General features: G+C 41.2%; 1 protein-coding gene across 1 annotated transcript; it reads left to right on the top strand.

The window, feature by feature from the left end:
* Positions 1-10,803: 10,803 nt before the first annotated feature.
* Positions 10,804-22,223, top strand: Yipf4 (Yip1 domain family, member 4). Its single transcript, NM_001009712.1, has 6 exons — positions 10,804-11,081; positions 13,307-13,466; positions 15,371-15,542; positions 18,892-18,969; positions 20,566-20,679; positions 21,207-22,223. The coding sequence occupies exons 1-6, from the start codon at positions 11,003-11,005 to the stop codon at positions 21,342-21,344; spliced, it is 741 nt and encodes a 246-aa protein (NP_001009712.1). The 5' UTR covers positions 10,804-11,002; the 3' UTR covers positions 21,345-22,223.
* Positions 22,224-22,563: the final 340 nt, after the last annotated feature.

Genomic DNA, 22,563 nt, shown 5'->3' with positions numbered 1-22,563 from the left:
GGAAGGATGGGAGACACGGCTAGATGGACATGAAAATGAATGGAAATCTGCAACTGAGAGGGGTTGGGGGGGCATCTCCAGTACAAGACAGAGACCTAGCATAAGGGAGGGACCCAAGAATCAATGGGGTGACCTTATCTCTGCGTACTGGCAGGTTTTGTGTGTCAACTTGACACAAGCTGGAGTTATCATAGAGAAAGAAGCCCCCCTTGAGGAAATGCCTCCATGAGATCCAGCTATAAGGCATTTTCTCAATTAGTGATCAAGGGGACAGGGACCAGTCCATTGTGGGTGGTGTCATCCCTGGGCTGGTGGTCTTGGGCTCTATAAGAAAGCAAGCTGAGCAAGCCAGGAGAGGCAAGCCAGTAAGCAGCACCCCTCCATGGCCTCTGCATCAGCTCCTGCCTCCAGGTTCCTGCCCTGTGTGAGTTCCTGTCTTGACTTTCTTTGGTGATGAACAGCAATGTGGAAGTGTAAGCTGAATAAACCCTTTCCTCCCCAACTTTCTTCTTGGTTATGATGTTTTGTGCAGAAATGAAAAACCTAAGACACTGTGACTCACAACCCTGGGGATACAGCACCTCAAGAGACCAACTCCTGTAGCAGACAGGAGCCTCGATAGAGGGAGAGAAACACCTACTCACTCACAATACTTTCAACCCAAAATTTATGCTGTTTACAAGAAATGCAGGCATGGGGGACGGGATGGAGCAGACACTCAGGGAATGACCAAACAATAACCCACCCCACTGAGACCCATCCCATGGGCAAACACCAATCCCTGACACTATTAATGAGATTCTGTTATGCTTGCAGACAGGAGCATGCTGTCCTTTGAGGGGCTCAATCCATCGACTGACTCAGACAGATACAGACACCCACAGCCAAACTGAATAGAGCTTGGGGACTCTTAATGGAAGAATAGGAGGAAGAATTTTGGGCCCGAAAGGGATAGGAATGATGCAGGAAGACCAACAGGGTCCACTAACCTGGACCCTTGGGTCTCTCAGAGTCTGAACCACCAACCGAAGAACATATACAGGCTGGACCTAGGCCTCCGCACACTTATATGCAGCTTGGTCTTTATGTGGGTCCTGAACAACTGCAATGGGAGCTATCCCAAAAGCTGATGCCTGTAAGTAGACTGTGTTCTTTCAGCCGGGCTGCTTTGTCTGGCCTCAGTGGACAAGGAAACACCTTGCCTCACAGAGAGTTGATGTGCCAGGGTGGTGCGGGGTGTGTGTGTGTGTGTGTGTGTGTGTCTACCCACTCGGAGAAGGGGAAGGATTGTAGGAGAGGGTGACTGGGTAGGGGCACTGAATGGGATGTAAAGTGAATAATTAAAAAATTAAATTTAAAAAATAATAGTAATAACAATTTTACAATAAAAGGGGGGGGGGAGAAATGAGGCTCCAGCCAGGGATATAGCTGGTATATACGCTGGTTTGCCTAGCATGTTGGAGACCCTGTTCCTGATCTCCAGTACCACATAAGCGTAGCTGCAGTTCTAGCACTGGGGTGGTAGAAGGAGGAGGAGGGAAACTCAAGGTGGGGGCAGAGAGATGACTCAGTGCCTAAGAATGCTGGCTCCTTTTCCAGAGGACCAGAGTTTTATCCCCAGCTCCTCCGAGGTGGCTGACGACCATCTGTTACTCCAGTCCCAGGGCATTTACCACCTTCTCAGACACCAGACATGCATGTGGTTCATAGATGTATGTGCAGGCAAAATACCCATTCACACAAAATATAATACAACTTTTTAAGTTTAAGGCAATTCTTGGCTTCTTAGTGGGTATAAGTCTAGCCTGGATTATAGGAGTATCTGTGTCAATATTTACAGATAAGGAAAGCCTGAGGCTCTGACTCCATCGGTAGAGTGCTTCTCTAGCCCAGATCCACATAAAAGGATCTAGTGACCACAGAAGGCAGCACATATATATCTTCAGTCCCAGAATCCGAGAGACAGAGGGAGGAAGGCCAAGGGTCAAGATCATCCTTGGGGACACAGCAAATCTGATGTCAGTCTGAACTACATGAGACTCTGTCCCCTCTGAAACAACAAACACCTAAAAAAGAAAGCATCAAGAAGCTTAGGATGTGGTAGCTAATGTCTGTGACCCCAATATTTGGGAAGTTGAAGCAGGAGGATTTGCATGAGTTAAATGCCAGTCTGGGCTAGATAGTATTTTTTAGGCTCCAGTCGGGGCCACCCAGTGAGACCGTGTCTAAAAGAGGAAAGAAAGACGGGTGTGGGGCTGGAGAAATGGCTCAGTGGTTAAGAGCACCGACTGTTCTTCCAGAGGTCCTGAGTTCAGTTCCCAGCAACCACATGGTGGCTCACAACCATCTGTAATGGGATCTGATGCCCTCTTCATGAAATAAATAAAATCTTAAAAAAAAAAGAAAGAAAGAAAGAAAGTGTGGAGGAGGGAGAGACTGGGGGAGGGAGGTTGGCTGGTTCATTACTCACTGTAAACTAGAGAACAGAAGATAATGGATTATCTTTAATGTGTGAGGAAAAACCAACACTTGATCCATAACTGTATCTCCAGCACAAATATCTTCCGAAACTATCAGCAAAATAAAAAGCTAAGTTCGGGAGCTGAAAAGATGTCTCAGAGTTTAGAGCAATGGCTGCTCTTTCAGAGACCTGGGTTCAATTCCCACCACGCACCTGGCAGTTCACAACTCTCTGTAGGTAACTCCAGTTCCAGATGATATGAAGCCCTCTTCCAGTCTTTGTGGAAACCAGGCACACACCGTGCACAGATATATATTCGAGCAAAATGCTCAAAAACATACAAATAAATAAAATGTTTTTTAAAATTGAGTTTAGGGCTGGAGAGACGGCTCAGCAGTTAAGAGCACTGGCTGCTCTTCCAGAGGTCCTGAGTTCCATTCCCAGCAAATACATGGTGGCTCACAAGCATCTGTAATAGGATTCAATGCCCTCCTCTTACCAGACATTAAAATAAGTAAGTAAATAAATAAATAAATATTTTTTAAAAAACTGAGTTTGATTGGGTAACTCTATAATTTCAGAGCCAGGGAGGCAGAAACAAGAAGAATTCCTGGAGGTTGTTAGACAAATAGTTGTTAAGGTCTTAGTAGAATACTAAGGCCTAGATGGAATGTTAAGGCCTAGGTAACAGTTACCTGGCTAGCCTACGATTATAAGGAAATTTTCTCATATGTTTCTGCTGTTACTAGGAAACTTTCTAATGCCAAGGTTGATTACATCTTCTGTCATGTGCCCTTGGAAAGCAATCGGGGTAGAAGTCAGTAGAACATTTTGTATAGTTACCTACAATAAGCCTGGACCTGGACCAACCATCCAACAGCATTTCTTGTACATACCTATAAGCTTTTATGGTATAAGTTGCCCATGGACAGACCCCCACATAAGAGAAACGCCTGCACCAATATAAGAAACTATTTGGAATAAGGCTTCCATTTTAAGTAGTGGTTCAGTAAAGTTTAAGTTCCCAAGACCTCCCTGGACACTGACATCCTAGACATGAATGTTAGACAAGTCTCATTCTGGTAGACAATTTAGGGCATGAATATTACTTAAGGCAAGTCCCCTGCCATAGTTGAATACCCCAACCAATGGAATCAGGATAAATGTACAACAAAGACATGTTCCTGAGGAAATCCCTTATCCCTAAATCCTGATTGATGAAATACCTTGCCACAGATGTTTGTGGAATTTGAGCTTAAAAACTCCAGGGGTTGGGAATTTAGCTCAGTGGTAGAGCGCTTGCCTAGCTAACAATAGTTAGCTTCAGTTTCAGTGAGAGAACCTATCTCAAAAAATAAGACAGAAAACCAGGTGTGGCAATACACAATTTTTACCCCAGAACTGAAGAGCCTGAGGCATTATCTGTGAGTTGGAAGCCAGACAGGTCTACATAGTGAGTTTCAAGTCAAACAAATCTACATAGGAAGACCCTGTCTCAAACACGTAAGGTAGGAAGCAATTAAGGGGTCTACACACACACACACACACACACACACACACACACACACACACACACACACACACACCATAAAGACATTTGCAGATAAACACCACTGACAGATACTCACTAAAGAAAATACTCAAAACATACATGTTAGGCAAAAGGAGGTAGAAATTTGTATATGAAATAAGTAAAGACAGCCGAAAAAAATTTTAAAATATAAATATTGACTTTACAAAATGGGATATTGTTCTTGGAAGGTACAAAAGAAGCATGAGTCAGCAGTAGCTGTAGATCAACAATATGTGCTAAGTTATTTGGAAGTTTGTCAAAGTTGGTCCCAAGACGTTAGATTATCTGGGACAAGGTGAAAAATATTGAATAAATTCTGACGGGCAAATTAAACTTTCGTGTTAAAAGTCCATTATAGGGCGCTGGAGAGATGGCTTCATGATTCAGAGCACTGTTGTCTCTGGCAGAGGCCTTGGACTCTCTTTCCAGTGCTCAGCTGTTGGCTTAAAATCACCATTAACTCCAGCTCCAAGGGATCCAATACCTTCTTCTGCCACTAGGGGCACCAGGCACATACTTGGTGTGCGGACATGCAGACAAAGCATTCATTCACATAAAAAAAGAATAAATAAATCTGATAAAAATTAAAGTTTATGGGGCTGGGGATTTAGCTCAGTGGTAGAGCGCTTACCTAGGAAGCGCAAGGCCCTGGGTTTAGTCCCCAGCTCCGAAAAAAAGAACCAAAAAAAAATATTAAAGTTTATTATACATCATTAATAAGGAAATTAAAGAAGAAATTATAATCCCTAACTTGGTAAAAGGGGAAAAAACGAGAGAATAAGACCAAAGAAAAAAGCAAACACCGGGAATAAGATAGAAAGAATAAATGAACCAGTGACTAAGGATACAAGCTCCTCAGTCAGTTTAAAAGGCTGATGTTTACGAAAGACCAGTATTATATGAAGAGAAGCATCCTAGACTGTAAAGATACAGAGTAACCTGAAAGTAAACGGTAAAGATACAGAATAGCCTTAAACACATGGCAGATCGGGGCTGGGGATTTAGCTCAGTGGTAGAGCGCTTACCTAGGAAGCGCAAGGCCCTGGGTTCGGTCCCCAGCTCCGAAAAAAAAGAACCAAAAAAAAAAAAAAAAAAAAAAAAAAAACACATGGCAGATCAGGACCATTCTGACTGCAACGCAGAGCCAGGTATGATGGCACAGGCCTGTAACTCCAGCACTTGAGAGAGAGAGGCAAGAGGACTGGGATTATGAGGCCAGCCTTGGCTACACAGTAAATTGTAAGTCAGCCTGGGTCATATGAAACCCTGTATCACAAGAAAGAAAGAAAGAAAGAAAGAAAGAAAGAAAGAAAGAAAGAAAGAAAGAAAGAAAGAAAGAAAGAAAGAAAGAAAGAAAGAAAGGAAGGAAGGAAGGGAAAAGGAAAAGGAAAAGTCATTCTATTTGTTTGGGGCTAATTCTTCTCACATGGTCTCTGAACTGTTGGGGTCTCTGAATATGTCTTTCTTTTTTAGGGGTTTGTTTTGTTTTTGAGACATGACCTGGAATTTACTATGTAGACCAGGCTATTCTAGAATTCAGAGATCCTCTGCTTCTGCCTCCCTCCCAGTGCTGGGACTAAAGACTGGTCTGTCTTTCATGTTTGTACCTTCTCCCAGTTTACTCCTCCTGGGTGACCTCACCACATTCACACATGTAACTGTCTATCTGTCAGTGGCATTAGTAACTCCTTTGATAAACTCCTTACCCCCTATAGTCATTCTTAGTGTCCCTCTTGAAATCCGAGTCTGAAACCTTTCATCACGGGCTCTTAGCACCATGGACAGACAGTAGGTAGTGTGACAGAGGCTCTGAGTACCAGAAACAGAAAGCATGACAGCAGTTCTAAACAGAGGACTGAGGCCCACCTCATGGAGATGTGGTTCCTTCCTTTAGCTCTCTGAGAAAGGAATGCAGTTCATAGCCCGATTCTGAAACCAGGCTCTCTGGTTCCCAAAGGAGGGAATGTGTAGTGGGATGTGTGCCCACTGTTAAGTTTCAAACCCAGGACAAGCAGCTGAGATGCCTATTTAACATATCGAAGACCACCTGGCCTCCAGGTTCTCCCAGCTTTCTTGTTCCCTCCTTGTTCCGGGTATGGCTGGCATACCCTGCCCCCTACCCTGAACTTTCCAGCCCAGGAGCTGGACTGCCCTTCTCCCAAAGTCTTTTCTCTAATATAACCTAGACATTTTGATATCCTACTCTCTCTGCCCACCCCCCTGCGTTTCTGACCCTCTGTCCTCCCCTCTGTCCCTTTCTCTGCCTCTCTGCCCCTCTACCCCTCTGCCCCTCTTTTGCTTCTTTTGTACTTCTGGCCTCCTGGCTGCTGTACTTGGTTCCCCTCTCTCCCTTCTTCTCCATCTCTTCCCTCATGGTTCAGGGTCATGTTCACTCTGAAGTCTCCCAGATATGTCTGCCCCTGGCTATGGCTCTCCCACATATCTATAATAAACTTTCTCTTCCACCGTATCTAGGAGCAGTCATGTCCTTTCCTTTCCTTTTCCCTTTTTTCTTTTTTTAATTCACCCACAAATACCTCCTTAGATGTAAACTCACTTCCCTGGATGTGAAAACCAGGCACCTAGAGGTCTATGAGCTAGAGATTCACCAGCAGCACTCAGTGGGGTGAGAGGGAACAACTGGTGCAGCCTGTAGAAGTATGCTCTGAATTTTACATCACAGCAACAGCCAACCATGAACTGTTAACTCTCATACCACCTCTCTAATTGGGAATTCTACCCCAAGCGCTGGGTGTTTGTGAGCTGACAAATAATCATGTAGTTCAACTTATACACCCCTAAATTTACAGTGGTCAACACTTTAGAATCTCAAAAGTCCAACACTTCTATTCTCATGCTGTGTTGGAATAGGATTTGTTTGTTTGTTTTTAAAGATTTATTTTATATATGTGAGTACAGTGTCACTGTCTTCAGACACACCAGAAGAGGGCATCACATCCCATTACAGATGGTTGTGAGCCACTGTGTGGTTGCTGGGAATTGAACTCAGGGCCTCTGGAAGCACAGTCAGTGCTCTAAACCACTGAGCCATCTCTCCAGCCCCTTGTTTTGTTTTTTAGTTTGTTTTTTAAGACAGGGTTTCTCCATGTAGCCCTGGCTGTCCTGGAAGTCACTCTTTCTCTTTCTCTGTAGACCAGGATGTCCTTTAACTAACAGGGATCTTCCTGCCTCTGCCTCCCTAATACTGGGATTAAAGGTGTGTGCCACCACTGCCCAGTCTGTGCTAATCAGGTTTATGTCAACTCAGTGCTCAATAAAGTCATCTGAAAGGAGGGAACCTCAGTGAAGAAATTACCCCCAATAGATTGGGTTGTAAAGAGGCCTAAAGAGCATTAGTGATTGGCCCAGCCCATCACCAATAGGGTGGTACCACCTATGGGCTGGTAGTCTTAGGTTCTATAAGAAATCAGGCTGAACAAGCCAATAAGTAGCACTCCTCCTTGGCTCCTGCCTCGGGTCCTCCCTCCGGGTTCTTGCTCAGACTTTCTGTTCTGTCTTCCTTCAGCAATGGACATGGAAGTATAATTAAAATAAACTCTTTCCTCTCCAAGTTGCTTTTGGTCATGGTGTTTTACTGCAGCAATAGAATCCCTAAAGTACACACATTTGAAAGAAGTGCCATATGTGGTCAGGGGCCCTGAACAGGACATCAACATCTGATCCCTGGATCTGGAGCCATGGGTGGTTGTGTGCTGCCTGAACTGAGTGCTGGGAACCAAACTGGGATCTTCTGGAAAAGCAGCCAGCTCCTAAGTGCCAAGCTATCTCTCCAGCGCTAATTTCCACGCTCAATAGCATTTTCTTTTTTCTTTTTTTTTTTTTTTGGTTCTTTTTTTTTTTTTCCGGAGCTGGGGACCGAACCCAGGGCCTTGCGCTTCCTAGGCAAGCGCTCTACCACTGAGCTAAATCCCCAGCCCCTCAATAGCATTTTCTAACACCCAAGAAAGAAACATGAAGTGGAATGAGGGTGTAGTCGGTTGGTACAGTGCCTGGGTAGCATTTAGTAAACACAGAGTTTGGTCCACAGCACTGCAGAAAACAGACTTGATGGCACTGACCTCTAATGCTATCATTGGAAAGGCACAGATAGGAAGATCAGAAGTTCAAGGTCAACCTTGGACCTTGGCCAGCCTGAAGAGAAAAAAAACTACTTGCTGGGCAGTGTTGCACACCTTTAATCCCAGCACTCAGGAAGCAGAAGCAGGTCAAACTCTATGAGTTCAAGGCCAACCTGGTTTATAGAGTAAGTTCCAGGACATCCAGGGCTATACAGAGTAGCCCTATGGGGGGAAAAAGGAAGTAAGGAAGAAAAGAAGGAAAGAAGGAAGGAAGAAACAGAGACAGATATATTCCAGCTCCTTGTGATTTTTCACTCTTAGTAACTTGCAGTTTATCAGTAATTCTGTTGGATTTCTAACCTTAATGTCTCTCATATTTACTTCTTCATTTCTAGAGTTCTAAACTTAGTAAAAGAATTGTGTGTGTGTGTGTGTGTGTGTGTGTGTGTGTGTGTGTGTGTGTGTGTGTATCTTGGGGAGACAGAAGCAGGTGAATCTATGTGAGTTCCAGGTAACCCTGGCTCTATAGAAAATTACAAGTCAGCCAGAATTACATGATGAGATCCTTTTAAAAAATTATAAAACATATCTATGAAAATCTTCATCTTTCCCAATATGTATAGTTTAAGGAACAGTTCAAAGAGGTATACCTGGTTACATCACTCCCTTGTCTTGGAAGAAAATAACTTAAACTCTTCTGAAAAATCTATATCCCCTCCCGAACCTCTCCCTCTCCTTCAACAGGATTTTACTGTCTTTAGCTGGCCTGAACCCTCCATGGAGACCAGGCTGGCCTTGAATTTACAGAGGTCTGTCTCTCAGGTGCTGGGAATAAAGATGCTCTCCACATGCTTGGTCCTTCATAGTTATTTTTTTCCATATTTATGTGATTTTCTCTGCGCCATTTTTTTCCCTCATAGAACCTTCATGACTTCTGGTTTCCCAAGTCCGGGAAATCACAACACATACATCTTTACAAATTTCTTTTAAATTTCCATCCATCCTTTATGAACCAACATAAGGAAACGTCCCTAAATTCCTTTCCAGATATTAGAGGATAAGCCTTTCTTTTGCTCCATTATGGATTCATCGTGCATCATTCATGTCATTTTACAATATATTCTCAGAGCACCCAAAATTGGAAGCCACTTTTATGTAGTTTGAATATTAAACTATATTTATTTGAGCATATAAAAACAGGTAGGGGCTGAAGAGATGTTTCAGCTATTAAGAGTCCATACTGCTCTTGCAGAAGCTCTGAATTCTGTTCCCAACATCCTTGGTGAGGAGGTTCACAGCTGCTTGTGACTCCATTTCCAGGGGCCCAAACACTCTCTTCTGGCCTCCAGAGGAACCTGCACTCACGTGTATAGTTTTGCAGTGATCAGAGGGCAAAGGGATACCATAAAATAACACCATGCAAAAAACCTCATTGGAGAGATTTATTGGAGGGTAGTTATACAAAAGACTACCTCTGAGTGGGGATGCAAAGTGTAAGTTGTGAAGGATTGGGCTTTATAAATAGTATAGCGCATGTACACAGGGAGACTACTTGGCCTGTGGCAACAGTGGAAAGACATCAAATTTGGCCGCTGGTGATGACTTGGCTGCTGGCGCTGTTACTGAAGCTGGGTTAGGGGAGCACTAGGTTCAAGAATGTGGGTGGTTCTCAGTTTACCAACATACATACATACATACATACATACATACATACATACATACATACATACACACACATACATACATATATACACACACACAAAAATAGCGAAAAGCAAAATTTAAGATAATAATCATAGAGGAGTGACTGGGAAGATGTCTCGAGGTTAAAAGCTCTAGTTGCTCTCATACAGACTTGGGTTCCCAGTACCTGCATAGGGTGGCTCACATCTGCTGGAACTACATTTCTGGGGGGGATCTGAAGCCCTCTTGTGGTTTCTCCAGGCATCTGCACACATACACTCAAGCACTCAACCAGCCTTTAAAACTAAAAAACGTAGATGAGTTTGTAAACTTTGAGTAGTTTATCAGGGAACAGATGAAATCAGCACCGGGCAAGAAGCCCGAATTTATCCTTTCCGGACTGTTGACTTCTTTATAAAAGAATTCGGCCAGAGTACACTTAATGTATAGGTGGAAATTTACTGCGTTACAATGACCATTCTCCAGTCCTGCCTCTTTATTTTGCAATCATAAACATTCTATACAATTAATGAGTAAAGGTGGCAGAATCTTGTGATCAGAAATGGGGGGGGGGTAAAGTCTTGAAACTTAAGTAGTTTTTTTTTTTTTGTTTTGTTTTTTGTTTTTTTGGTTTTCTTGCTTTGAGGCGGGGCCTCACTCTTTAGCCAATGCTGCGCTCGAAGTCGCAACAATTCTCTCGCCTCAGCCTCTAGGAGTTCCAGGATACAAGTATGAGCCATCAAACGACTAACTTCTCAAATTCTGCTAAACAACGAAGAAGATATGTTTATAAAAATTGAAACAGGTAAATAGTGTGAACTATTTAAATAAACAGCTGATGAGGGCGGGACGGAGATTTCGGAGGTCATTTCCGGTGCTCGGGTGGTTTCCGGAATCAACAACAGAAACAGCCAATCAGAACCTTCTCACGGGAGCCAATAGTTGAGCAGATTACAAACAGCCAATCCAGGAGGCGCTGTCACTGTTATGGTCCTGTCAGGGCGCCGGCGTCGTGGTGCTTGGGTGCTCGCCACCGGCTGGGCTCTGGTGCGACCTCGTTAGGAGCAGCAGGGTGGACTGGCTCGCGCGTCTCCACCCTCGCCCCAGCCAGCGCCTCCTGGCTCGCAGGCCGCCCCTTAGCAGGTCGTCCCCGAGGCCCGGGCCCAGCCGCTCCCCAGCACCTTCGCGGGCTCCGAGGCCAGCGGAATGCAGCCTCCGGGCCCGCCCCCGGCCTATGCGCCTGCCAACGGGGACTTCACCTTTGTCTCTTCGGCGGACGCAGAAGGTGAGGCCGAGGCTGACAGGGCTTCGGGGCGGGGGTGGCAGAGTGGGGACTCCGCCCCTGTGATCCCTAGGCCTTTCCGGAGGCCTCGGGTGACTAGGGAGGGTGCGGGGTGCGGACTCTGCGTTGGGCCTCACCACCCAGGCTGCGGGCTGGGTCCCCGTGTGGCTGGTTCACAAGTGAACCCGCTGATCTGTGTAAGGTTTCTGAAGTGCTCCGCTCCGCAGTTATTCAAAAGAGAGAGGGATCTAAGTGAGAACAAAGTGGAGCTGTGTTGGTCTGCTATTAATAGGAAAACCTTTTACCCCACCGAGGTTACTTTTTGGCAGGTTAAGAGGAACTTCCTTCAAAGGAGACCTGTTTTTTTTTTTTTTTTTGTTGTTTTTTTAATTGAATTTGATTTCTTGCCTAGATCCCTGTGTCCACACAGTTTGTAGTGTTTGACCACAATATTCAGAAAACTGGATTTAGGAGGAGCATTTGAAACTTCAGGAATTCAATGCAGTGTCCCCAGCAGCCTCTACAGACTTGGCTTGTATAGTTTTGAGCAGGCAATTGTTCTTGCTCAAAAGAGCAGAAGGGGAAAAAAAAGATTTTTCTGCTGCACGGGATCCCCATCCCCCACCCCTTAGTTCAAGTCCTTGTATCCCGACTTTTCCATCTGCTAGTGTTTTGGCTTTTATTTAATTTTATTTACTTCCCAGGGACCAGATTTAACTGCCCAATATAAAAAAGTTGATTGCGCTGTAGAACAGTTCAAGAGGCCAGGGCATATCTGGTGGTGAACCCCTTGGATCCCAGTACTTGGAAGGCAGAGAGATACCTGAATTAAAGGCCAGCTTGGACTACATTACAAGTTCTCTGCTCGACAGGATTACATATTGAAACTCTGTCTCAACAAAGTAGAAAGAAAAGAAACTTCAGTTTATAGAGATAATCGTAAATTTTCTCAGAAATCTGATTTCTATAAATGTGATTTGTTTCTTCCTTAATTTTTTTATTCTTTTTTGCTTTTTGTATTTTTTTCTTTTTCTTTTTAAAAGTGAGACAGGGTTTCACTCTGTCACTCTGATTGGCTTAGAACTCTATGTAGACAAGGGAGCCTACTTCAGGGATTAAAGGCATAGACTACCACATACAGCTCAGCTTCTATTTTAAATTTTAGTCTGAGACAGTCTCACTAAGTCACTCAGGCTGGCCATGAACTCAGCATGTAGCCCAATATTGCCTTGAACATGTGCTCTTTCCTGAGCCTCCAGAGTAACTGGATGTCCTTAGTTTATGTCAGACAAATAGATAATTTTGTATCTGGTTTATGTCTATAGGCCAGCAGAATTAATATTACCTGCCACACATCTAGGTATAATAATCTCCCTTCCTCTGGGTTTATAGTTTATCAGTGTCCCTGAGTAAGTCATAAACATATTAATATTTTAGAAGCACTGGCTTAAAATTTCATAAAAGACTAAAAGAGAAGAAAAAAGTAATTCCTAACTAGATCAGAGAAATCCAGGCAAGGTGGATCACGTCTGTAAGCACTGCCCTTGGTAGGCTGAGATTGGAGGACTAGCAACAGTTAAGGACTAGCATGGACTAAGGTGAGACCTTGTCTCAGGAAAACTTTATGGATATGATATTTTACAAAATGTATCCTGTGGATAATGTACTCATGAGAACAAGGTAAAAATTTCAGTGGGTTGATAAATGCTATACAAAGAACTGACTGGGTAGCTTACTTGATACTAGGCAGGAGGCTCTGAGTCTAATCTCCAGCAGTATATAAATATTGTAGGTATGGTGATTCATCCTAGCATTTGGGAGGTAGAGCAGGAAGGTCCAAACTTCACCATCATTCTTGTCTAAGTATTGAAATTGGGGTCAGCCTGGGCTACATGTCTTAACCTCCTGAGTGCTGGAATTACAGGCATGTTCCATTGTATCTGGCTTGCTGTTCACCTCTTCTGTTTTGCTTTGTTTTGTTTTTCTCTAAAATTCATTTCTGTAAAATGAAAAGTAGTACAATGTTTATCATTGATTAAAAAATTTTTATTGATAAAATTTGAAGATTATAATAGCAAATATTCACAGAGATTGGCAAATCATAGCTACTTGAATATATATATTTATATATTATGTAATATATATATATATATATATATATATATATATATATATGGTTCAGATTTACATATTTCACCCTGGTTTACAGTTTTGTCTTCTCTTCTAAGATCTCAGTGGTTCTATAGCAGCTCCAGATGTCAAATTAAACCTCGGTGTAAGTGGAGATTTCATCAAAGAATCTACAGCAACGACATTTCTGAGACAGAGAGGCTACGGCTGGCTTTTGGAAGTCGAAGATGAGGATCCTGAAGATAATAAGCCACTTTTGTATGTGAAAGAATATGTAATTTGTGTTTTTAAGACCTAATCTGTAGGATGCTTATGTTTTTTGATATTTTTAAAGACAGATGAGGAAAATCTTAGCTTTTTTGGTGAAAAATAATAGAGATGAAATAGAGAGCTTTGGGAAGGAATAGTGGGGTGGCTCAGCAGTTAGAGTGCTCCCTGCTGTCTCAGCACTCGAGAGTAGTCCAACACCATATCAGGGATACAGCTGCCTTAGCTCCAGCTCCCAGGGTCTGACACTGTCTCTGACGTCACACACTTAGAGAAACACACACACAAGTAAGTCTTTAACAACAGCAGTTTTCAGTTTTACTAGTCTTTTTACAATCTGATGCAATATAGGTCAGCTGAGGTACATGCCCTTAATCCCAGCACTCAGAAGGCAAAAACAGGTGGATCTATGCAAGGTTGAAGTCAGCCTGGTCTACAGAGAGTTCTAGGAGCCAAGGCTGCACAGAGAAACCCTGTCTCAGGAAAAAAGCAAACTGAAGCAATTATGAAAGGTTTCTTTAACCTGGATAGCAGGGATTTTGTTCGTTTTCTTTTTTTTCCAAGTCAGGGTTGGAACTTACTCTGTAGACCAGGTTGGCTGTCACTCAGAGATCTGCCTACCTCTGCCTTCCAAGTACTGGGATTAAAGGTGTGCCCCAGTGGTTGTCAGGATTTTTTAAAATGGGGCCTGGAGAAGTGGCATAGTGGTTAAGAGCATTATTCACAGGACCAACAGGACAGTTTTAGGGGATCCAAATTCCTCCTTCTTTTAAAAAAATATTGAATGTATATGAGTACACTGTAGTTGTCTGAAGACACACCAGAAAAGGACACCAGATCCCATTACAGATGGTCGTGAGCCACCATGTGGTTGCTGGGAATTGAACTCAGGACCTCTGGAAGAGCAGTTGGTGTTCTTACCTGCTGAGCCATCTCTCCAGCTCCCAAATTCCTCTTCTGAGGGCACCAGGCACTCATGTATTACACAGACATACATGAAGATAAAACACTCATAAACAATCTTTTAAAATGCATAAAACTGAAAGCCAGGCTTTTTTTTTTTTTTTTTTTTTGGTTCTTTTTTTTTCGGAGCTGGGGACCGAACCCAGGGCCTTGCGCTTCCTAGGTAAGCGCTCTACCACTGAGCTAAATCCCCAGCCCCTGAAAGCCAGGCTTTTAATATGCTTGTAATCTTAGTATTTGAGAGATAGAAACATGAGAATCAGGAGTTTACCCCCAGAAAACCTAGACCTAGGTCCTCTCTCCAAAGGAATCCATGGAGAGTGATGGAGTAGAGAACACAACCCCTTCCTCTGGACAGGCTGAGTGTGCACAGGCACTTTGACTCACACAGAGCTGTGCAATACTCATGCAGACAGATACACACTCACATGTCAGTAAATAAATGTATCTGTAAAACAACAAGGTCCACTCTACCACCACACTCCTATAATCCCAACACTCTGGAGACAGACCAGCAAGGATACTTGGCAAGACTCATGCACACAAACACATGAGCTCTGATCCCAGATAATCAGTGTCATCTAAAAGCAAGATTCTTGAGTAGTTAGGCTGAAATTCAGGTTTCAAGTTTAATTATTTCCATGCAATGTAGCAATGTAGCACGCACCTTCATCCCAGTGCTGGGAGAGGCGGGTCCCAGAAGTTTTGGTCTCATTCCATACTACTAACAGTTTCAAAGCACCAGCAACCCGAGATTGGGAGACTCTTAACATCTCTAAAGTTGAGGTATTCCTTTTACCATGGACTCAGTCTAACATGTACTGAAATACAGATGTTGACCTATGGATATCATACTGTCTTGTTTAAAGTTCCTTTAAATCTGTTTTACTATTCAAAATTACGTGTTTTAAGACCTTATTTTTGAATTATAGGGAAGAATTGGACATTGACCTAAAGGATATTTACTACAAAATCCGCTGTGTTTTGATGCCAATGCCATCGCTTGGTTTTAATAGACAAGTGGTGAGAGACAATCCTGACTTTTGGGGTCCACTGGCTGTTGTTCTGTTCTTCTCCATGATATCATTATATGGACAGTTTAGGGTAAGTATACCTCAGTTTATTATGGACGTTATATCTTTTTATGAGACTTAAACGTTAGGTTGGTGGGCAGTGCTGGTGCACCTTTTTCATCCCAGCGCTCAGAAGGCAGAGGCAGGCTGATCTTAAAAAAATGTAATTATATATTTACTATAAAAACACATTATATTTAAGACATTTTGCCCTATCTATTTTACTCTTATTTGTTCATTCCTGAAATTGTTTCATAATAATTTAATTAAGGAGTACCTTGGACTAGTTCTTTTTCAGTTTTTGCACTTTTTTTTAAACATTTATTTATTATATATAAGTACACTGTCATTGTCTTCAGACACACCAGAAGAGGGTATCGGATCTCTTTACAGATGGTTGTGAGTCACCATGTGGTTGCTGGGATTTGAACTCAGGACCTCTGGAAGAGCAGTCAGTGCTCTTAACCACTGAGCCTTCTCTCCAGCCCAGTTGTTGCATTTTTCAAGACTTATTCATTTTACTTTGTGTGTTTTGTCTGCATGAAAGTATGTGCACTAAGTGCATGCCCTTGGATTGCCTGGAGCTAGCTTTGTCTGGTTTGGCCATCCTGTGGATGCTAGGACTCAAACCTGGGTCCCTTGCAAGAACAATACTCTTAACTGCTAAACTGTCTCTCTAGCCCCAGATTTTTCAAATTTTATTAAGTTTATTTGCTTTTGTTTTTTTGAAATAGGGTTTCTTTGTGTAGCCCTGGCTGTCCTAGAACTTGTTCTATAGATCAGACTGGTCTCGAACTCAGAGATCTGCCTGCCTCTATCTCCCAAGTTCTGGTATTACAGATGTACAACACTATTACTGTTGATTAATTTTTTTATGATTCATTTTGCTATTTTTAGTTATATGTGTGACACAGAAGCAGGTGGATCTCTGTGAGTTGAAGCAGTCTGGTCTACTATCTCAACAAAAAACAAAATTGTATCTCAAAAAATGAATGTATATGTGGGTATGTGCATGGTGTGCTGGTAACTGGGAAAGTCAGAAGCGTTGAATTCTACAGTTGAAGTCATGCCCAGTGTGAATGCTGGCAATTTGGACTTGGGTCTTCTGGAAGTGATGTGTGTTCTTGATGACAGCCATCTTTTCAACCTCTACTAGTTAACTTCGTTGTGTGACTAAATACCTAGCAAAAGCAGCTTAGTGAAGTAAGTATTCATCCTGGCTCTCATTTCAAAGCGGGGATGACATCATGGGAAGGCTTGCTCTTCCGTTTCATTTAGCCAGTGCTCATGGAATAATGCCACTCATATTTAGGGTAGGTTTCCATATCCATTAATCCAGTCTAGAAACTCCCTCTCAGATAGACCGTGGTCTGTTTCTTGGGTGCTTTTAAATTGTCTTGTCAATTGATATTAGGCCAGATGTTGTAGTGCACACCTTTAATCTCAGCACTTGGGAGGCCAGCCAGGTCTACATAGCTGGTTCCAGAACCCTTGAGAATAAATACATAGTCTCAGGTGAGACCTTGTCTCAAGAAAGCAAGAAGAAAACAAAAAAACAAAAATCCCAAACATGTTCCTTTTGGACATGGTCTTTATCACAGCCATAGGAAAGCAAACAAATATAGGCCTTGTGCTTTATCCCTGAACGGTATATCTAGCCCAATTTTTATGTTTTTATTTTTGGGGGGCTTACTCAATAGCCTAGGCAGGCCTTTATCTTTTGATCCTCCTGCCTCAGATTTTTGAGTATTAAGATACAGGTATGGGGGCTGGAGAGATGGCTCAGTGGTTAAGAGCATTGACTGCTCTTCCAGAGGTCCTGAGTTCAGTTCGCAGCAACCTCATGGTGGCTCACAACCATCTGTAATGAGATCTGATATCCTCTTCTGGTGTGTCTGAAGACAGCTGTAAAGTACTCACATAAATAAAAATTAATAAATTAAAAAAAGATAGTTATAAGCCCCTAATTTTGCTTATTTTTTAAATCATTAATATGTTCTACAGATAATTTGCAATTATGTAAATATTGTGTTTCTCATCAAACTTAAGCCTAATAAATTTTCAACCCAATTATTACTATTATATTCATTTAATGGTGATTATCCTATTTCCTTCACTTCATCTATGCTTATTAGTAAATATTTTTTAAGGAACAACTACCCTACTTTCCTGTTACTTAATTATCCAGTTATTTACATCAGTATGGGTTCTTCAGATTATTCTAGCTTTAACCATTGGGAGCTTCTTTGGGTTTTCTATGACCTTTGAACATATCCTTTACTTTGTGTATGTGTGTGTGAAGGTGAGTGTGGATTTGTGTGTTTACAAGTGAATACCAGGACACCATCTACTTTGTTTTTTGAACCAGTGTATAAAATTAGACTTGAGATTTGCCATTTAGCCTAGCTTCTGTCCCCATTCCCCAGTGCTGGGATTACAAGCGTATGCCACTTCACCCAGCATTTTGTACGAGTCATGGGATTCCACTTAACACTATTTCCCACCTCCATGTTGCATACTTTTTGAATATACCCTTTCTTCTAGCCTTGGAAGCAGTCATTATTCTTCAAAAGAGTCAGTTTTAGTGAGGGAATATTTAGAAACCAAAATCTAGAAGCTGGGTGTAGTAGGAGGCTGAGGCATGAAGACTGATGTAAGTGTGAGGCTGTCCTGATCTTCATAGTAAATTTAAAGGCAGGCTGCACTACAGTGTAAGAATTTGTTGAGGGGCTGGAGAGATGGCTCAGTGGTTAAGAGCACCGACTGCTCTTCCAGAGGTCCTGAGTTCAATTCCCAGCAACCACATGGTGGCTCACAACCATCTGTAAAGAGATCCGATGCCCTCTTCTGGTGTATCTGAAGACAGCTACAGTGTACTCATACATAAAATAAATGAATAAATCTTAAAAAAAAAAAAAAAGAATTTGTTGAAATTGAAAAGGAAACCAAGATCTAGGCAATCAGTATGTTTTTATTTCTAGTGGAGTGTTTGCAGACTTTCCCAGGACACAGTGTTAAATGTATACACATATCTTAAATAAGTTTTAAAGACTTCTTAGGAAGACTGACAACTTATTTGGGAATGACTTTTGCTTGCAGGATATGATGAGCCAGAGGACTAGGAGTAAACATTTTGTCTTCTTTAAAGTTATTTTTTTTATTGTGATCTTGGAATACTGACGTTTCTGTAAGCAGTAATTGTTGAACTTGCATTTGGGTATTAGCCTGTATTACAGTTCCCATCTGTAAGACTTGGAAATGTACTTGAGAACTAAGAGAAGTTCAGACCTGAAATGGGGCCAGCTAAGCTATCTTACATAGCAGAGAATTGAATTTCTCAAAACTCGTTTGTTAATTAATGATTTTTTTTCCTCTTTAAGGTGGTCTCATGGATTATAACCATTTGGATATTTGGTTCACTGACAATTTTCTTACTGGCTAGGGTTCTTGGTGGAGAAGTAAGTACTTAATTTTAAAAAGTATTTTTCTTAGTGTTAGTTTTTATGCTGTTTACTAGGCAGACTCGTTAGGTAGCCCTAGCTGGCCTGGAACTCACTGTGTGGATGAGATGGACTTGAACTCACAGAACTCTGCCTCTCTCGAGTGCTGGGACTAAAGGCATGTGCAACAGTAATAAGTGGGTCTTAATCCCAGATTGTCTTTAAGTTATACCAGGTCCTTTCAGATGATCAATACAGATGTTAAATCTACTCTATAAACATCAGGAAAGAAGACGAGAGGAAAGATCCCTTCTTACCTATCACACTATAATGCTCTTCACAGAAGCATAGAGTTGACAACTGGTCTCTAGCCAGTTCTCCATTGCCATAGAGACTTTTCAGTGTTTCTCAGTATTCGCCCTGTTAGAGAGTAGATTGGGTTTTTGATATTTTTTGAGAGAACATCTCATAGATGAGGGCTTTAGCTTTTGGTCCTCTTGTCTATATCGCTCAAGAACTGGGCTTGCTAATATGTGCCACCACTCTTAGCCAAAAACTTAAAGCTAAATACTTACTTAAAGTCAGCAAATTGGCTACATTTTAAGTGTAAATAGTACATTTTAGCTAAAGATGGCTCTTGTCTTTCCAAAACAGAAATTTTAAATAGTAGCTTAACACATGGCTTCATAGAAGCCAGCCTTTCAGACTGCTTTTCTTCATTCAGTGCCTTATAATGTCTAGTTTTAGTTAAACTGTAAGGAGAGACCAAGGTTTCACACGGGTAGACAGCTGAAAATAGAGTATTTAGTCTTTATACATGAACTGGTCATTAAAAATTACTCGGAGGTCTGCAGAGTTAGCTCAGTGGTTAAGAGACTTTTCTTGCAAAGCACTGGGTTCAATTCCCAGCAATCACATGGATACTTGCCACTTCCTCAGGCACCAGGCATGCATGTGTGGCATAGATCATACATGCAGACAAAACATTCAGGCACACAAAAGAAATGTTTAAAAAACAAATTCCTCTGAATGGATTTTGCAACAACACATTTATGTCATTTATAAAACGTTACTTCTGCCAGATGTGGCACTTGCCTTTAATCCCATCACCCGGGAAGAAGAAGCAGGTGGAGTTCTGGGAGTTTGAGGCCAGCCTGGTCTACAAGGTGAGTTCCACAACAGCCAGGGATACACAGAGAAACCCTGTCTCAGAAAACAAACAAAAAGTTACTTTATTCTCTGTGTGTGTGTGTGTGTGTGTGTGTGTGTGTGTGTGTGTGTGTGTGTGTGTGTGTGTGTGTGTGTATTACCTGTATTCAATGCAGTGATCTTTATTGAAGATGGCTAGACTCAATCCTGCAGCTAGAGACAAGGTCTGGCAGTGTGGGTTTTGAGTATCAGGACCAGGACACTGGAGCATATTGAAAATATAGTGGTAAGAAGGCTCAGAATATATAACATGAGATGATAGATTGAAGTACATGGGATATGAGACTTTATGATTTCTTTGTTCTGGTGCTTGTGTCAGTCAGACAAAGAACATGGTATTGAAAAGTGGTTAAAATAAGTATTCTGATTCCTATGATACTTAAATTCATTTTTCAAAATTCACAGGTTGCATATGGCCAAGTTCTTGGAGTTATAGGATATTCATTACTTCCTCTCATTGTAATAGCCCCTATACTTTTGGTGGTTGGATCTTTTGAAATGGTGTCTACACTTATAAAAGTAAGTTATACGGTGTATATTGTGTTTTAGTTTGCTGCTGTTTTTTTGTTTGTTGGTTTTTGTTTGTGAGTTTTTGTTTGTCTTTTGAGACATTTTGACTCTTACAGTCCAGGCTTGCCTTGAATTCAAGTGGTAGGTGTGTGCCAATATGCCCGACTCCAAGTGTCTCTTTAGAGGGAGATTACAGGTGACTATTATAATTAGGTTTCTTTCCTTTTTTAATTACAGAAGTTAAGAAACAGAGCAAGGTTAAATATTCTTAAAATGTGTCACTTGCACCAGCCCACAGTGGCGCACATCTTTAGTCCCAGCGATTAGAAGGCAGTGGCGGGTGAATCTGAGTTTGAAGCCAGGTCTGTAGCTCTAGACCTGGTTCCAGGACAGCCAGGGCCACACAGAGGAACTTTTTTTTTTTTTTTAAAAAAGGAAGTTGGTAGATAACTTTTTTAAATATTGTAAATGTTCCCTTTGATACGCAAAATGCTGATTAATTTGCTAATATGCTGCCTTATTCTTTTGTTTTAAAGCTATTTGGCGTGTTTTGGGCTGCCTACAGTGCTGCTTCATTACTTGTAGGTGAAGAATTCAAGACCAAAAAGCCTCTGCTCATTTATCCGATCTTTTTACTGTACATTTATTTTTTGTCCTTATATACTGGGGTGTGATCCAAGTTGTACATGAATCAAAAAGATGGTGTTACATTTGTATTAAGCTGGGAATTCTTGCTGAAGGGATTGGAAAAAAATTACTAGTAAAATTTTATACATTCCAGATAGAGAGGCAGGCTTAAAGTCTTTTTAAACAATATTTTTTGTATTTAAGTAATTGCAGTTATCTGGGATTTTTTTTGGTCAGAATTCTGAATTCTGTTTGGTTCTTCATATTCCGCGAATAAATAAAAAGCGTTGTGTTTTCAGATTGTGTCAATATTCACCTGAACACTTGTGCCAAAAGCACCTGCATGGGTAACTGTGTTTCACTTGAAGATAAATCTGACAACATCCTGAAAATCTAAAAGTGCAATTTTTTTCTTTAAAGGATTTTCTCTGGCACCACAGATATCCTCTAGATACCTATTTATATTTATACATATATATTTATGAAGTAATTCTTATTCACAAACTATATTTCTGGATAGCCTAAAATTTAAGATACTAAATCTGATGCTTAAATTTTCTTTAATTTGGCCATTGTTTTTTGTTTAAAACTTAAAATTTGCTTTGTAAATTGTGTGTAATTTTTTAACTAATAGTTGCTGGTGTAGATTCGGTTTGTGTGTATGTTCTCTTAAAAACCAGTTTTGAACGTCTAGACATTTGATTTTAAAGTTTTCTGTTTCTCTTTTTGACCAAAGGAGCAAGAGATATAATGGGTATGGCATTCATTAAAATCATTAATATATAGGAAAAATAATATTTATAGCATCAGTAAATATTTTTAAGTGGTACCTTTAAATCACAAAAGTTACAGGAAAGAGACTTTTGAAGTCATATGGTCTTGAACAATGTTATATGAAGTAGAAAATAAAATGTTTTCCAGCTGTGTGTTTTGTTTTACAATACCTTGTCCTATATTACTTGATACTTTAACGAGTATTAGTTTTTTTCTAACAAATTTACAGTTTTTGCTAGGGGAAATATTAAGAAAATTTTATCACAGAAGTTTTTTGTAAATCATGGATTCTGTATACATCTCTAATATTACTTTGTAAAGTAGATAAACTATTTTATCTGTAACTATAAAATAGCAAATCCCTGTTAGCAAATTATTGTATTATTCTTTCTGATATTGCCCAAAAAAGTTAACTTCTGTTCCTGATATGGTATGACATTGTTTCTGTGTGTGTTCCTTAGGCAAGACAGATCTACCAAAACAAACAAACAA

The sequence above is a fragment of the Rattus norvegicus genome, chromosome 6, assembly GCF_036323735.1.
Source record: "Rattus norvegicus strain BN/NHsdMcwi chromosome 6, GRCr8, whole genome shotgun sequence".
NCBI lineage: Eukaryota > Metazoa > Chordata > Mammalia > Rodentia > Muridae > Rattus > Rattus norvegicus.
Note: the sequence above shows the minus strand (reverse complement) of the source record. Positions and strands in the feature narration are given on the sequence as shown.

Bases quoted from the DNA above. Each gene is read 5' to 3' on its own strand.
- Yipf4 (NM_001009712.1), top strand. From the start codon at position 11,003: ATGCAGCCTCCGGGCCCGCCCCCGGCCTATGCGCCTGCCAACGGGGAC. The intron at 11,082-13,306 runs GTGAGGCCGAGG...TTCTCTTCTAAG, and splicing joins CTCTTCGGCGGACGCAGAAG to ATCTCAGTGGTTCTATAGCA. The intron at 15,543-18,891 runs GTAAGTATACCT...TTCCTCTTTAAG, and splicing joins CATTATATGGACAGTTTAGG to GTGGTCTCATGGATTATAAC.